The sequence below is a fragment of the Nerophis lumbriciformis genome, linkage group LG37 (assembly GCF_033978685.3).
Source record: "Nerophis lumbriciformis linkage group LG37, RoL_Nlum_v2.1, whole genome shotgun sequence".
Taxonomy (NCBI): domain Eukaryota; kingdom Metazoa; phylum Chordata; class Actinopteri; order Syngnathiformes; family Syngnathidae; genus Nerophis; species Nerophis lumbriciformis.
In genome coordinates this window covers 1972501-1987340 of record NC_084584.2, presented here as the reverse complement: position 1 = coordinate 1987340, position 14840 = coordinate 1972501, and the positions used below count along the sequence as shown (strand labels likewise).

Here is a 14840-nt window from a genome sequence, read left to right as displayed (position 1 = left end):
CTTGCGGTTTAGTTTGAACTTCCTGAGTCTCCTGAGGAAGTAGAGACGCTGTCGTGCCTTTTTCACCAACTTGTCTATGTGTGTGGTCCAGGACAGGTCTTGTCTATGTGTGTGGTCCAGGACAGGTCTTGTCTATGTGTGTGGTCCAGGACAGGTCCTGTCTATGTGTGTGGTCCAGGACAGGTCTTCTGATATTGTCACTCCCAGGTATTTGAAGTTGGTCACTCTCTCGACCGGCGTCCCGTCTATGCTGAGTGGACTGTAGTTCCTTGCCCCGCGTCTCCTAAAATCCACCAAGATCTCCTCGGTCTTGCTGACGTTCAGGGCGAGGTGGTTCTCCTGACACCATAGTGCCAGGTTCTTCACTTCACTCAGGTAGGCCGTCTCATCGTTCCCGGAGATCAGGCCCACCACAGCTGTGTCGTCAGCAACCTTCACAATGGAGTTGGTGGTGTTTCAGCCACACAGTGAATAAAGGAGGGGGCTCGCAAAATATTTATCTGTACAGTAACCTCCATCCATCCATCCATCTTCTTCCGCTTATCCGAGGTCGGGTCGCTGGGGCAGCAGCCTAAGCAGGGAAGCCCAGACTTCCCTCTCCCCAGCCACTTCGGCCAGCTCTTCCCGGGGGATCCCAAGGCGTTCCCAAGCCAGCCGGGAGACATAGTCTTCCCAACGTGTCCTGGGTCTTCCCCGTGGCCTCCTACGGGTCGGACGTGCCCTAAACACCTCCCTAGGGAGGCGTTCGGGTGGCATCCTGAACAGATGCCCGAACCACCTCATCTGGCTCCTCTCCATGTAGAGGAGCAGCGGCTTTACTTTGAGCTCCTCCCGGATGACAGAGCTTCTCACCCTATCTCTAAGGGAGAGCCCCGCCACCCGGCGGAGGAAACTCATTTGGGCCGCTTGTACCCGTGATCTTGTCCTTTCGGTCATAACCCAAAGCTCATGACCATAGGTGAGGATGGGAACGTAGATCGACCGGTAAATTGAGAGCTTTGCCTTCCGGCTCAGCTCCTTCTTCACCACAACGGATCGATACAGCGTCCGCATTACTGAAGACGCCGCACCGATCGGCCTGTCGATCTCACCATCCACTCTTCCCTCACTCGTGAACAAGACTCCGAGGTACTTGAACTCCTCCACTTGGGGCAAGATCTCCTCCCCAACCCGGAGATGGCACTCCACCCTTTTCCGGGCGAGAACCATGGACTCGGAATTGGAGGTGCTGATTCTCATCCCAGTCGCTTCACACTCGGCTGCGAACCGATCCAGTGAGAGCTGAAGATCCTGGCCAGATGAAGCCATCAGGACCACATCATCTGCAAAAAGCAGAGACCTAATCCTGCAGCCACCAAACCGGATCCCCTCAACGCCTTGACTGCGCCTAGAAATTCTGTCCATAAAAGTTATGAACAGAATCGGTGACAAAGGGCAGCCTTGGCGGAGTCCAACCCTCACTGGAAACGTGTCCGACTTACTACCGGCAATGCGGACCAAGCTCTGGCACTGAGCATACAGGGAGCGGACTGCCACAATCAGACAGTCCGGTACCCCATACTCTCTGAGCACTCCCCACAGGACTTCCCGAGGGACACGGTCGAATGCCTTCTCCAAGTCCACAAAACACATGTAGACTGGTTGGGCAAACTCCCATGCACCCTCAAGGACCCTGCCGAGAGTATAGAGCTGGTCCACAGTTCCACGACCAGGACGAAAACCACACTGTTCCTCCTGAATCCGAGGTTCGACTATCCGGCGTAGCCTCCTCTCCAGTACTCCTGAATAGACCTTACCGGGAAGGCTGAGGAGTGTGATCCCACGATAGTTAGAACACACCCTCCGGTTCCCCTTCTTAAAGAGAGGAACCACCACCCCGGTCTGCCAATCCAGAGGTACCGCCCCCGATGTCCACGTGATGCTGCAGAGTCTTGTCAACCAAAACAGCCCCACAGCATCCAGAGCCTTAAGGAACTCCGGGCGGGTCTCATCCACCCCCGGGGCCTTGCCACCGAGGAGCTTTTTAACTACCTCAGCAACCTCAGCCCCAGAAATAGGAGAGCCCACCACAGACTCCCCAGGCACTGCTTCCTCATAGGAAGACGTGTTGGTGGGATTGAGGAGGTCTTCGAAGTATTCCCTTCACCGATCCACAACATCCGCAGTCGAGGTCAGCAGAACACCATCCTCGCCATACACGGTGTTGATAGTGCACTGCTTCCCCTTCCTGAGGCGACAGATGGTGGTCCAGGATTGCTTCGAAGCCGTCCGGAAGTCGTTTTCCATGGCCTCCCCGAACTCCTCCCATGTCCGAGTTTTTGCCTCTGCGACCGCTGAAGCCACACACCGCTTGGCCTGTCGGTACCTGTCCGCTGCCTCAGGAGTCCTATGAGCCAAAAGAACCCGATAGGACTCCTTCTTCAGCTTGACGGCATCCCTCACCGCCGGTGTCCACCAACGGGTTCTAGGATTACCGCCACGACAAGCACCAACTACCTTGCGGCCACAGCTCCAATCAGCCGCCTCGACAATAGAGGCGCGGAACATGGTCCATTCGGACTCAATGTCCAGCACCTCCCTCGTGACATGTTCAAAGTTCTTCCGGAGGTGGGAATTGAAACTCTCTCTGACAGGAGACTCTGCCAGACGTTCCCAGCAAACCCTCACAATGCGTTTGGGCCTGCCAGGTCTGTCCGGCATCCTCCCCCACCATCGCAGCCAACTCACCACCAGGTGGTGATCGGTAGAAAGCTCCGCCCCTCTCTTCACCCGAGTGTCCAAAACATGAGGCCGCAAATCCGATGACACAACTACAAAGTCGATCATGGAACTGCGGCCTAGGGTGTCCTGGTGCCAAGTGCACATATGGACACCCTTATGTTTGAACATGGTGTTCGTTATGGACAATCTGTGACGGGCACAAAAGTCCAATAACAAAACACCGCTCGGGTTCAGATCCGGGCAGCCATTTTTCCCAATCACGCCTCTCCAGGTTTCACTGTCGCTGCCAACATGAGCATTGAAGTCCCCCAGTAGAACGAGGGAATCACCCGGGGGAGCACTCTCAAGTACTCCCTCGAGTGAATCCAAAAAGGGTGGGTACTCTGAGCTGCGGTTTGGCACGTAAGCGCAAACCACAGTCAGGACCCGTGCCTCCACCCGAAGGCGGAGGGAAGCTACCCTCTCGTCCACCGGGTTGAACTCCAATGTGCAGGCTCTGAGCCGGGGGGTAACAAGAATTGCCACCCCAGCCCGTCGCCTCTCACTGCCGGCAACGCCAGAGTGGAAGAGAGTCCAGCCCCTCTCGAGAGAACTGGTTCCAGAGCCCTTGCTGTGCGTCGAAGTGAGTCCGACTATATCTAGCCGGAACTTCTCCACCTCGCGCACTAGCTCAGGCTCCTTCCCCCCCAGCGAGGTGACGTTCCATGTCCCAAGAGCTAGCTTCTGTAGCCGAGGATCAGACCGCCAAGTGCCCTGCCTTCGGCTGCCGCCCAGCTCACATCGCACCCGACCTCTATGACCCCTGCTATGGGTGGTGAGTCCATTGGAGGGGGAACCCACGTTGCCTCTTCGGGCTGTGCCCGGCCGGGCCCCATGGGGACAAGCCCGGCCACCAGGCGCTCGCCATCGTGCCCCATTTTCAGACTTTTCACAAGTCACACACACACACACACACACACACACAGACACACACACACACACACACACACACACACACACACACACACTGTTGTTCTGGAAGTTTCAGGGCAAAGACCAGAGGCCTCATGTACCCCAAGAAAGTGTGTGTGTGTGTGTGTGTGTGTGTGTGTGTGTGTGTGTGTGTGTGTGTGTGTGTGTGTGTGTGTGTGTGTGTGTGCGTGCGTGCGTGCTGTGAATCGATGAGTGTGTGAATGATTGAGTGAGGTGCAAACAAAGACTTTGGCACGTACAGAAGGTTCCACGAGGTTCCACGAGGCTTTAAAAGGCGAGTGAGGTGGAGTCGCTAGCTTCAGTTGTCGCCATGAAGATGCTAACTTGTCTCATCTTCCTGTTTGCTAGCTTCAGCAGCGCCGCCACAGACGATGAATGTTCGCCTTTGACCACGCCGCTGTCTCTGGACGACCGCCACAAGGTAACCTTCACGTTAGCTTAGCATCTTTAGCGCACAAGTTAACCGTCACGCTAGCTTAGCATCTTTAGCGCACATGGTAACCTTCACGTTAGCTTAACATCTTTAACACACAAGGTAACCTTCATGTTAGCTTTGCATCTTTAGCGCTTGAGGTAAATGTCCCGTTAGCTTAGCATCTTTAACACACATGGTAACCTTCATGATAGCTTAGCATCTGTAGCGCTTGAGGTAAATGTCCCGTTAGCTTAGCATCTTTAACACATATGGTAACATTCACGTTAGCTTAGCATCTTTAGCGCACAAGGTAACCGTCACGTTAGCTTAGCATCTTTAGCGTACAAGTTAACCGTCACGCTAGCTTAGCATCTTTAGCGCACATGGTAACCTTCATGTTAGCTAAACATCTTTAACACATATGGTAAACTTCACGTTAGCTTAACATCTTTAACACACAAGGTAACCTTCATGTTAGCTTTGCATCTTTAGCGCTTGAGGTAAATGTCCCATTAGCTTAGCATCTTTAACACACATGGTAACCTTCATGATAGCTTAGCATCTGTAGCGCTTGAGGTAAATGTCCCGTTAGCTTAGCATCTTTAACACACATGGTAACCTCCACGTTAGCTTAGCATCTTTAGCGCACAAGTTAACCGTCACGCTAGCTTAGCATCTTTAGCGCACATGGTAACCTTCATGTTAGCTTAACATCTTTAACACACAAGGTAACCTTCATGATAGCTTAGCATCTGTAGCGCTTGAGGTAAATGTCCCGTTAGCTTAGCATCTTTAACACACATGGTAACCTTCATGATAGCTTAGCATCTGTAGCGCTTGAGGTAAATGTCCCGTTAGCTTAGCATCTTTAACACATATGGTAACATTCACGTTAGCTTAGCATCTTTAGCGCACAAGTTAACCGTCACGCTAGCTTAGCATCTTTAGCGCACATAGTAACCTTCATGATAGCTTAGCATCTGTAGCGCTTGAGGTAAATGTCCCGTTAGCTTAACATCTTTAACACACATGGCAACCTTCACGTTAGCTTAGCATCTTTAGCGCACAAGGTAACCGTCACGTTAGCTTAGCATCTTTAGCACACCAGGTAACCGTCATGTGAGTTGAGCATCTTTAGCACACCAGGTTACCCTCACGTTAGCTTAACATCTTTAACACACAAGGTAACCTTCATGTTAGCTTAGCATCTTTAGCACACATGGTAACCTTCATGATAGCTTAGCATCTGTAGCGCTTGAGGTAAATGTCCCGTTAGCTTAACATCTTTAACACACATGGCAACCTTCACGTTAGCTTAGCATCTTTAGCTCACATGGTAACCTTCATGTTAGCTTAACATCTTTAACACACAAGGTAACCTTCATGATAGCTTAGCATCTTTAGCGCTTGAGGTAAATGTCCCGTTAGCTTAACATCTTTAACACACATGGTAACCTTCACGTTAGCTTAGCATCTTTAGCACACATGGTAACCTTCATGATAGCTTAGCATCTGTAGCGCTTGAGGTAAATGTCCCGTTAGCTTAACATCTTTAACACACATGGTAACCTTCACGTTAGCTTAGCATCTTTAGCGCACAAGGTAACCGTCACCTTAGCTTAGCATCTTTAGCGTACAAGTTAACCGTCACGCTAGCTTAGCATCTTTAGCGCACATGGTAACCTTCACATTAGCTTAACATCTTTAACACACAAGGTAACCTTCATGTTAGCTTTGCATCTTTAGCGCTTGAGGTAAATGTCCCGTTAGCTTAGCATCTTTAACACACATGGCAACCTTCATGATAGCTTAGCATCTGTAACGCTTGAGGTAAATGTCCCGTTAGCTTAACATCTTTAACACACATGGTAACCTTCACGTTAGCTTAGCATCTTTAGCACACCAGGTTACCCTCACGTTAGCTTAGCATCTTTAGCACACCAGGTAACCGTCATGTGAGTTGAGCACCTTTAGCACTCAGACCGCTCTGCACTGCCCTCAGCTGGTGGGCACCAGGACGTTCATCTCGGGCTACACGGACCATGACGTGTACAACGGCTTTCTCGAGACCACCCAGAGCACTCAGATGACCTTCAACGAGTCTACCCTCAATGACAAGGACATGTTTCTGTACGAGGAGGTGAAGATGTGAGTCAGACAATATCTTTAGTCATGGTTAGTGACTTTGGTACCAGATGAAGATTCTTGTCTTTTCACGCACAAAAAACAATGTATACTCTATAAAAGGTAATATAATCCGGCCTAAAGGGGCAAGGTGGGTCCCCCCTCCAACGGGGTCACCACTCATGGGAGGAAGCATAGAGGTCGGGGCAATGGGGCCTAGGCGGCAGGGCCCTTGGCGGTCCGATCCTCGGCTGCAGAAGCCAGCTCTTGTGACTTGGAACGTTACCTCGCTGGTGGAGACAAAACCCGAGCTGGTGCACGAGGTGGAGAAGTTCCCGCTGGATCTAGTCAAAGCACAATAAGGGCTCTGGAACCCGTCCTCTTGAGAGGACTGGTTCTTCCACTCTGGTGTTGCAAGCAGTGAGAAGCGACGGGCGGGGGTGGCAATACTTGTTGCCCCGCGCTTCGGAGCCTGTACATGAAGTTAGCCTCAGTAGATGAGCTGGGGCGGGAGGACAAGTCCTGACTGCTGTTTGGGCAAATGCACCAAACAGCAGTTCAGAGTACCTGCCCTTTTTGGATTAACTAGAGGGAGTACTTGAGAGTGCCACCCCAGGTGATTCCCTTGTTCTGCTGGGGGACTTTAACGCTAACGTGATTGGGAGAAACGGTCGCCTGGATTTCAATCCAAGTGGTGTTTTGTAATTTGACTTCTGATTGTCCATAACAAACACCAAACATAAGGGTATCCCTTGGAACAAGGACACCCTAGGCTGAGGTTCAACGATTGACTGTGTTTGGAGAGAGGGGGAGAGCCTTCTACCGAGCACCACCTGGTGGTGAGTTGGCTCTGATGGTGGGGTGGAGATGCCGGTCAGACCTGGCAGTCCCAAACGCATTGGGAGTGTCTGCTGGGAACGTCTGGCAAAGTCTCCCGTCAGAGAGAGTTTCAGTTACCACCTCCGGAAGAACTCTGACCATGTCACGGTGGAGGCACTGGACATTGAGTCCGACTGGACCATGTTTCGTGCCTCTATTGTCAAAGCAGCCAATCAGAGCTGTGGTTGCAAGGTGGTTGGTGCCTGTCGTGGGGATCATCCCAGAACCCACCGGCGGACACCAGTGATAAGGGATGCCGTCAAGCTGAAGAAGGAGTCCTATCGTGTCTTTTTGGCTTGTGGGACTCCGGAGGGAACGGACAGTTACCGATAGGCCAAGCGATGTGCGGCTTCAGCGGTCGTGGAAGCAAAAACTCAGACATGATAGGAGTTCGGGGAAGCCCTTGAAAACGACTTCTGGACAGCTTTAAAGTGATTCTGAACCACATCAGGAGTGTGAAGCAATGCATAGTGCATCGTGTATGGTGAGGATGGTGTGCTGCTGACCTTGATTCAGAATGTAGTGGATTGGTGGAGGGAATACTTCGAAGACCGCCTCAATCCCACCTACACGTCTTCCTATGAGGAAGTAGTGCCTGGGGACTCTGGGGTGTAGACTTCCCTATTTCTGGGGATTAGGTTGCCGAGGTAGTTAAAAAGCTCCTTGGCGGCAGGGCGAAGGGGGTGGATGAGATCTGCCCAGAGTTCCTAAAGGCTCTGGATGCTGTGGAGCTGTCTTGGTTTCACAAGACTCTGCAGCATTGGGGCGGTGCCTCTGGATTGGCAGACCGGGAAGAAGGGGGACCGGAGGGTGCGTTCCAACTATTGTGGGATCACACTCCTCAGCCTTCCCATTAAGGTCTATTCAGGTGTACTAGAGAGGAGGCGACACCAGATAGTCGAACCTCGAATTCAGGAGGAGCAGTGTGGTTTTTGTCCTGGTCGTGGAACTGTGGACCAGCTCTATACTCTTGGCAGGGTCCTTGAGGGTGCATGGGAGTTTGCCCAACCAGTCTATATGGGTTTTGTGGACTTGGAGAAGGCATTCGACCGTGTCCCTCGGGAGGTCCTGTGGGGAGTGCTCAGAGAGTATGGGGTATCGGACTGTCTGATTGTGGCTGTCCGCTCCCTGTACGATCAGTGTCAGAGCTTGGTCCGCATTGCCGGCAGTAAGTCGGACACGTTTCCAGTGAGGGTTGGACTCCACCAAGGCTGCCCTTTATCACCCATTCTGTTCTGAACTTTTATGGACAGAATTTCTAGGCGCAGTCAAGGCGTTGAGGGGATCCGGTTTGGTGGCTGCAGGATTAGGTCTCTGCTTTTTGCAGATGATGTGGTCCTGATGGCTTCATCTGGCCAGGATCTTCAGCTCTCACTGGATCGGTTCGCAGCCGAGTGTGAAGCGACTGGGATGAGAATCAGCACCTCCAAGTCCGAGTCCATGGTTCTCGCCCGGAAAAGGGTGGAGTGCCATCTCCGGGTTGGGGAGGAGACCCTGCCCCAAGTGGAGGAGTTCAAGTACCTAGGAGTCTTGTTCACGAGTGAGGGAAAAGTGGATCGTGAGATCGACAGGCGGATCGGTGCGGCATCTTCAGTAATGCGGACGCTGTATCGATCCATTGTGGTGAAGAAGGAGCTGAGCCGGAAGGCAAAGCTCTCAATTTACCGGTCGATCTACGTTCCCATCCTCACCTATGGTCATGAGCTTTGGGTTATGACCGAAAGGACAAGATCACGGGTACAGGCGGCCGAAATGAGTTTCCTCCGCCGGGTGGCGGGGCTCTCCCTTAGAGATAGGGTGAGAAGCTCTGCCATCCGGGAGGAGCTCAAAGTAAAGCCGCTGCTCCTCCACATCGAGAGGAGCCAGATGAGGTGGTTCGGGCATCTGGTCAGGATGCCACCCAAACGCCTCCCTAGGGAGGTGTTTAGGGCACGTCCAACCGGTAGGAGGCCACGGGGAAGACCCAGGACACGTTGGGAAGACTATGTCTCCCGGCTGGCCTGGGAACGCCTCGGGATCCCCCGGGAGGAGCTGGACGAAGTGGCTGGGGAGAGGAAAGTCTGGGCTTCCCTGCTTAGGCTGCTGCCCCCGCGACCCGACCTCGGATAAGCGGAAGAAGATGGATGGATGGATGGATGGATGAATAAATATCTAAGTGTTGTCCTGCAGGAACGGAACTTGTTACGGAACCAAACTGAACATCAGCATCGATCATAACCTGGCCTCAGCAACAAGTCAGACATCTTCCTTCTTCTTCCAAGCCCCGCCCCTTGACTTCCTGTTGACGCTTGTGTTTCTTCCTGTCAGTGGGTAACATCTCGTCCACCATTCACCTACTGCCCACCTGTGAAGGTTGCCAGGTGTTAAGCATCAACAGCACCGCCCGAGACATGAAGACCTTCATGGAGTCTTTCCACATCTACATTCCTAACAACACTAATGACGAGATGAAAGTACGCGCCCTCTACCTCTTTGGTAAGAACACCCGTCTTTTTTGTTGTCTACCTCTTTGGTGAGAACACCCATCTTGTCTTTTTTGTTGTCTACCTCTTTGGTAAGAACACCCGTCTTTTTTGTTGTCTACCTCTTTGGTAAGAACACCCGTCTTTTTTGTTGTCTACCTCTTTGGTAAGAACACCCGTCTTTTTTGTTGTCTACCTCTTTGGTGAGAACACCCATCTTGTCTTTTTTGTTGTCTACCTCTTTGGTAAGAACACCCATCTTTTTTGTTGTCTACCTCTTTGGTGAGAACACCCATCTTGTCTTTTTTGTTGTCTCCCTCTTTGGTAAGAACACCCGTCTTTTTTGTTGTCTACCTCTTTGGTGAGAACACCCATCTTGTCTTTTTTGTTGTCTACCTCTTTGGTAAGAACACCCATCTTTTTTGTTGTCTACCTCTTTGGTGAGAACACCCATCTTTTTTGTTGTCTACCTCTTTGGTGAGAACACCCATCTTTTTTGTTGTCTCCCTCTTTGGTGAGAACACCCATCTTTTTTGTTGTCTACCTCTTTGGTGAGAACACCCATCTTTTTTGTTGTCTACCTCTTTGGTGAGAACACCCATCTTTTTTGTTGTCTACCTCTTTGGTGAGAACACCCATCTTTTTTGTTGTCTACCTCTTTGGTGAGAACACCCATCTTTTTTGTTGTCTACCTCTTTGGTGAGAACACCCATCTTTTTTGTTGTCTACCTCTTTGGTGAGAACACCCATCTTTTTTGTTGTCTACCTCTTTGGTGAGAACACCCATCTTTTTTGTTGTCTACCTCTTTGGTGAGAACACCCATCTTTTTTGTTGTCTACCTCTTTGGTGAGAACACCCATCTTTTTTGTTGTCTACCTCTTTGGTGAGAACACCCATCTTTTTTGTTATCTCCCTCTTTGGTGAGAACACCCATCTTTTTTGTTGTCTCCCTCTTTGGTGAGAACACCCATCTTTTTTGTTGTCTCCCTCTTTGGTGAGAACACCCATCTTGTTTTTTTGTTTTCTTTCCTCTTTGTTCACCATCTTTGTCTTCCTGTCCTTAATTGTTGTCTTCCTGACCACCATCTTTGTCTTCTTGACCACCATTTTTGTCTTCCTGACCACCATCTTTGTCTTCTTGTCCTTAATTGTTGTCTTCCTGACCACCATCTTTGTCTTCCTGACCACCATCTTTGTCTACCTGACCACCATCTTTGTCTTCCTGACCACCATCTTTGTCTTCCTGACCACCATCTTTGTCTACCTGACCACCATCTTTGTCTTCCTGACCACCATCTTTGTCTACCTGACCACCATCTTTGTCTACCTGACCACCATCTTTGTCTTCCTGACCACCATCTTTGTCTACCTGACCACCATCTTTGTCTTCCTGACCACCATCTTTGTCTACCTGACCACCATCTTTGTCTTCCTGACCACCATCTTTGTCTACCTGACCACCATCTTTGTCTACCTGACCACCATCTTTGTCTTCCTGACCACCATCTTTGTCTACCTGACCACCATCTTTGTCTTCCTGACCACCATCTTTGTCTTCCTGACCACCATCTTTGTCTACCTGACCACCATCTTTGTCTTCCTGACCACCATCTTTGTCTACCTGACCACCATCTTTGTCTTCCTGACCACCATCTTTGTCTACCTGACCACCATCTTTGTCTTCCTGACCACCATCTTTGTCTACCTGACCACCATCTTTGTCTACCTGACCACCATCTTTGTCTACCTGACCACCATCTTTGTCTTCCTGACCACCATCTTTGTCTTCCTGTCCTTAATTGTTGTCTTCCTGACCACCATCTTTGTCTTCCTGACCACCATCTTTGTCTTCCTGACCACCATCTTTGTCTTCCTGTCCTTAATTGTTGTCTTCCTGACCACCATCTTTGTCTTCCTGACCACCATCTTTATCTTCCTGACCACCATCTTTGTCTTCTTGTCCTTAATTGTTGTCTTCCTGACCACCATCTTTGTCTTCCTGACCACCATCTTCGTCTTTCTGACCACCATCTTTGTCTTCCTGACCACCATATTTGTCTTCTTGTCCTTAATTGTTGTCTTCCTGACCACCATCTTTGTCTTCTTGTCCTTAATTGTTGTCTTCCTGACCACCATCTTTGTCTTCCTGACCACCATCTTTGTCTTCCTGACCACCATCTGTGTCTTCCTGACCACCATCTTTGTCTTCCTGACCACCATCTTTGTCTTCTTGTCCTTAATTGTTGTCTTCCTGACCACCATCTTTGTCTTCCTGACCACCATCTTTGTCTTCCTGACCACCATCTTTGTCTTCCTGACCACCATATTTGTCTTCTTGTCCTTAATTGTTGTCTTCCTGACCACCATCTTTGTCTTCCTGACCACCATCTTTGTCTTCCTGACCACCATCTGTGTCTTCCTGACCACCATCTTTGTCTTCCTGACCACCATCTTTGTCTTCTTGTCCTTAATTGTTGTCTTCCTGACCACCATCTTTGTCTTCCTGACCACCATCTTTGTCTTCCTGACCACCATCTTTGTCTTCCTGACCACCATATTTGTCTTCTTGTCCTTAATTGTTGTCTTCCTGACCACCATCTTTGTCTTCCTGACCACCATCTTTGTCTTCCTGACCACCATCTTTGTCTTCCTGACCACCATATTTGTCTTCTTGTCCTTAATTGTTGTCTTCCTGACCACCATCTTTGTCTTCCTGACCACCATCTTTGTCTTTCTGACCACCATCTTTGTCTACCTGACCACCATCCTTGTCTTCCTGACCACCATCTTTGTCTTCCTGTCCTTAATTGTTGTCTTCCTGACCACCATCTTTGTCTTCCTGACCACCATCTTTGTCTTCCTGACCACCATCTTTGTCTTCCTGACCACCATCTTTGTCTTCCTGACCACCATCTTTGTCTTCAGCGAGCGGGGACAGCGTGAAGGACTCAGACTTGGAGCACTTCAAGAAACAGGCTCAATGCTTGGGCTTTTCTGGAGAAGCCAACTTCCTGTTTGACCCCAAAGAAGGTAGCGCCCCGCCCACAGGTCACTTGACTCAGGTGTGCCGCACCTTCACGTGTGTTCTTCCTGTGTGCAGGTTCCTGTGCCGGCAGCAAGATCGTCATGTTGAACTGAAGCAAGCAATAAAAAAAATAACATCAACCTTTCTTGTCTTTGCTCCTTGGTCACAATCTCACTGATGATGTCACATGACTAACATAGAACACAACTAATTATATATATATATATATATATATATACATATATATATAGCTAAGCTAAAGTCTTAACAAGATGCTCCGCTTCCTTCTGCCTGTCTCTGTCAGTCCTCTACACACACCCAGCATTGTCCCACCCACACAAGCATCTGATTGGTTACACACAGAGCGGTAACAGCCAATCAGCAGTGCGTATTCGGAGCGCATGTAGTCAGTGCTTAGAGTTTAGCAGGTAATCATCAGGCAGCACACTCTCCCCAAATGATAATAAACAACTACTAGTAACATCACTATGAGCCCGTTGACCTTCTAGAAATATAAAAGGCAGCTCAGCTCGCTCGCAGTCCTGGCTTGAGGTGAAGGCTAATTAGCTTTTAGCGTAACGTTAGCTCATTTTGTGGTGTGTGTGTGTGTGTGTTACGGACAGCAAAGCCCTGTCTGTTATTTCACTTTACCTTTTTCTGTGTTGATTGAGCTGTGTTGAAGCAGCTGTTGGAATAATTGTGTGTAAGTTATCACAAAAGAAAGGTTGTATTACATGATGTTCCTGATAAGAAGATGAAGGCTGTCTTCGAGGCCTACCAAGAGGAAGAAGGCTCGTAAAACTCCACTGTGACTTCAACGCGGACAGATAACAGGATCTGCTCAACTTCCAGAGGAACTCTTTTGAAGTGTTTTACGAACGCTCTTTGAAGTATTTTAGAGGAACTCTCTTTGAACTATTTGGTAACCAAAGGCAAGGCTGTTTACGACCCGCAGCCCTCTGGAAGCAGCTGTGGGCGGGTGGGGGGGAGAAAGTCAAATAAAGAAAGGAGGAGGCCAATCTCTGGCAGAGCGTGGTGTAGGGCTGTACAGGGAGTGCAGTGGCCACGTGGCTCCAAATTGAATTCTGTCTCTGTTTGATTCCTTGCCTTTTTTTGTCTTGTTTAATAGATGTCATCAGTGTTTGAACCTGACATTTTCTTGGTCCTTCGAGCCGGATTCCAACACGTCTGACGATTCCAGCATGAATGACCATGGCATCCAAATCCTGATTGAGGAACTGCTTTCTTCATTTCGGGCTGGAATTGAACGACTGACGGAAAACTGAGGACAAGAGGGAGGAACGCAGAGTCCAGCGAGTACGTTTTGAATTGACAAAGAAAGGAACGACAAAGAAAGAGCGTGCGACTAAGGGTTACGACGAACCTGACGGCAGCAAAAAAAGGACATTATGTTAAATGAAGAGTTTCTGTCTCTGATCCATCCATCCATCCATCTTCTTCCGCTTATCCGAGGTCGGGTCGCGGGGGCAGCAGCTTAAGCAGGGAAGCCCAGACTTCCCTCTCCCCAGCCACTTCGTGGCGTTCCCAGGCCAGCCGGGAGACATAGTCTTCCCAGCGTGTCCTGGGTCTTCCCCGTGGCCTCCTACCGGTCGGACGTGCTCGAAACACCTTCCTAGGAAGGCGTTCGGGTGGCATCCTGACCAGATGCCCGAACCACCTCATCTGGCTCCTCTCGATGTGGAGGAGCAGTGGCTTTACTTTGAGCTCCCCCCGGATGACAGAGCTTCTCACCCTATCTCTAAGGGAGAGCCCCGCCACCCGGCGGAGGAAACTCATTTCGGCCGCTTGTACCCGTGATCTTGTCCCTTCGGTCATAACCCAAAGCTCATGACCATAGGTGAGGATGGGAACGTAGATCGACCGGTAAATGGAGAGCTTTGCCTTCCGGCTCAGCTCCTTCTTCACCACAACGGATCGATACAGCGTCCGCATTACTGAAGACGCCGCACCGATCCGCCTGTCGATCTCACGATCCACTCTTCCCCCACTCGTGAACAAGACTCCGAGGTACTTAAACTCCTCCACTTGGGGCAAGATCTCCTCCCCAACCCGGAGATGGCACTCCACCCTTTTCCGGGAGAGAACCATGGACTCGGACTTGGAGGTGCTGATTCCCATCCCAGTCGCTTCACACTCGGCTGCGAACCGATCCAGCGAGAGCTGAAGATCTTGGCCGGAGGAAGCCATCAGGACCACATCATCTGCAAATAGCAGAGACCT

The 14840-nt window shown here is 50.3% G+C and overlaps 1 protein-coding gene across 1 annotated transcript; it reads left to right on the top strand.

Annotated features, from left to right (window-relative positions):
• Positions 1-3947: 3947 nt before the first annotated feature.
• Positions 3948-12739, top strand: LOC133577499 (uncharacterized). The gene is made up of 6 exons (XM_061931391.2): positions 3948-4114; positions 6111-6256; positions 9281-9345; positions 9419-9586; positions 12500-12604; positions 12675-12739. The coding sequence occupies exons 1-6, from the start codon at positions 4004-4006 to the stop codon at positions 12710-12712; spliced, it is 633 nt and encodes a 210-aa protein (XP_061787375.1). The 5' UTR covers positions 3948-4003; the 3' UTR covers positions 12713-12739.
• Positions 12740-14840: the final 2101 nt, after the last annotated feature.

What these genes read in the sequence shown, in the direction of transcription:
- LOC133577499 (XM_061931391.2), top strand. Translation starts at nt 4,004, where the DNA reads ATGAAGATGCTAACTTGTCTCATCTTCCTGTTTGCTAGCTTCAGCAGC. An exon ending in CTGTACGAGGAGGTGAAGAT is followed by an intron (nt 6,257 to 9,280) that starts GTGAGTCAGACA and finishes GTTGTCCTGCAG; the next exon opens with GAACGGAACTTGTTACGGAA. An exon ending in CCTGTTTGACCCCAAAGAAG is followed by an intron (nt 12,605 to 12,674) that starts GTAGCGCCCCGC and finishes TCCTGTGTGCAG; the next exon opens with GTTCCTGTGCCGGCAGCAAG.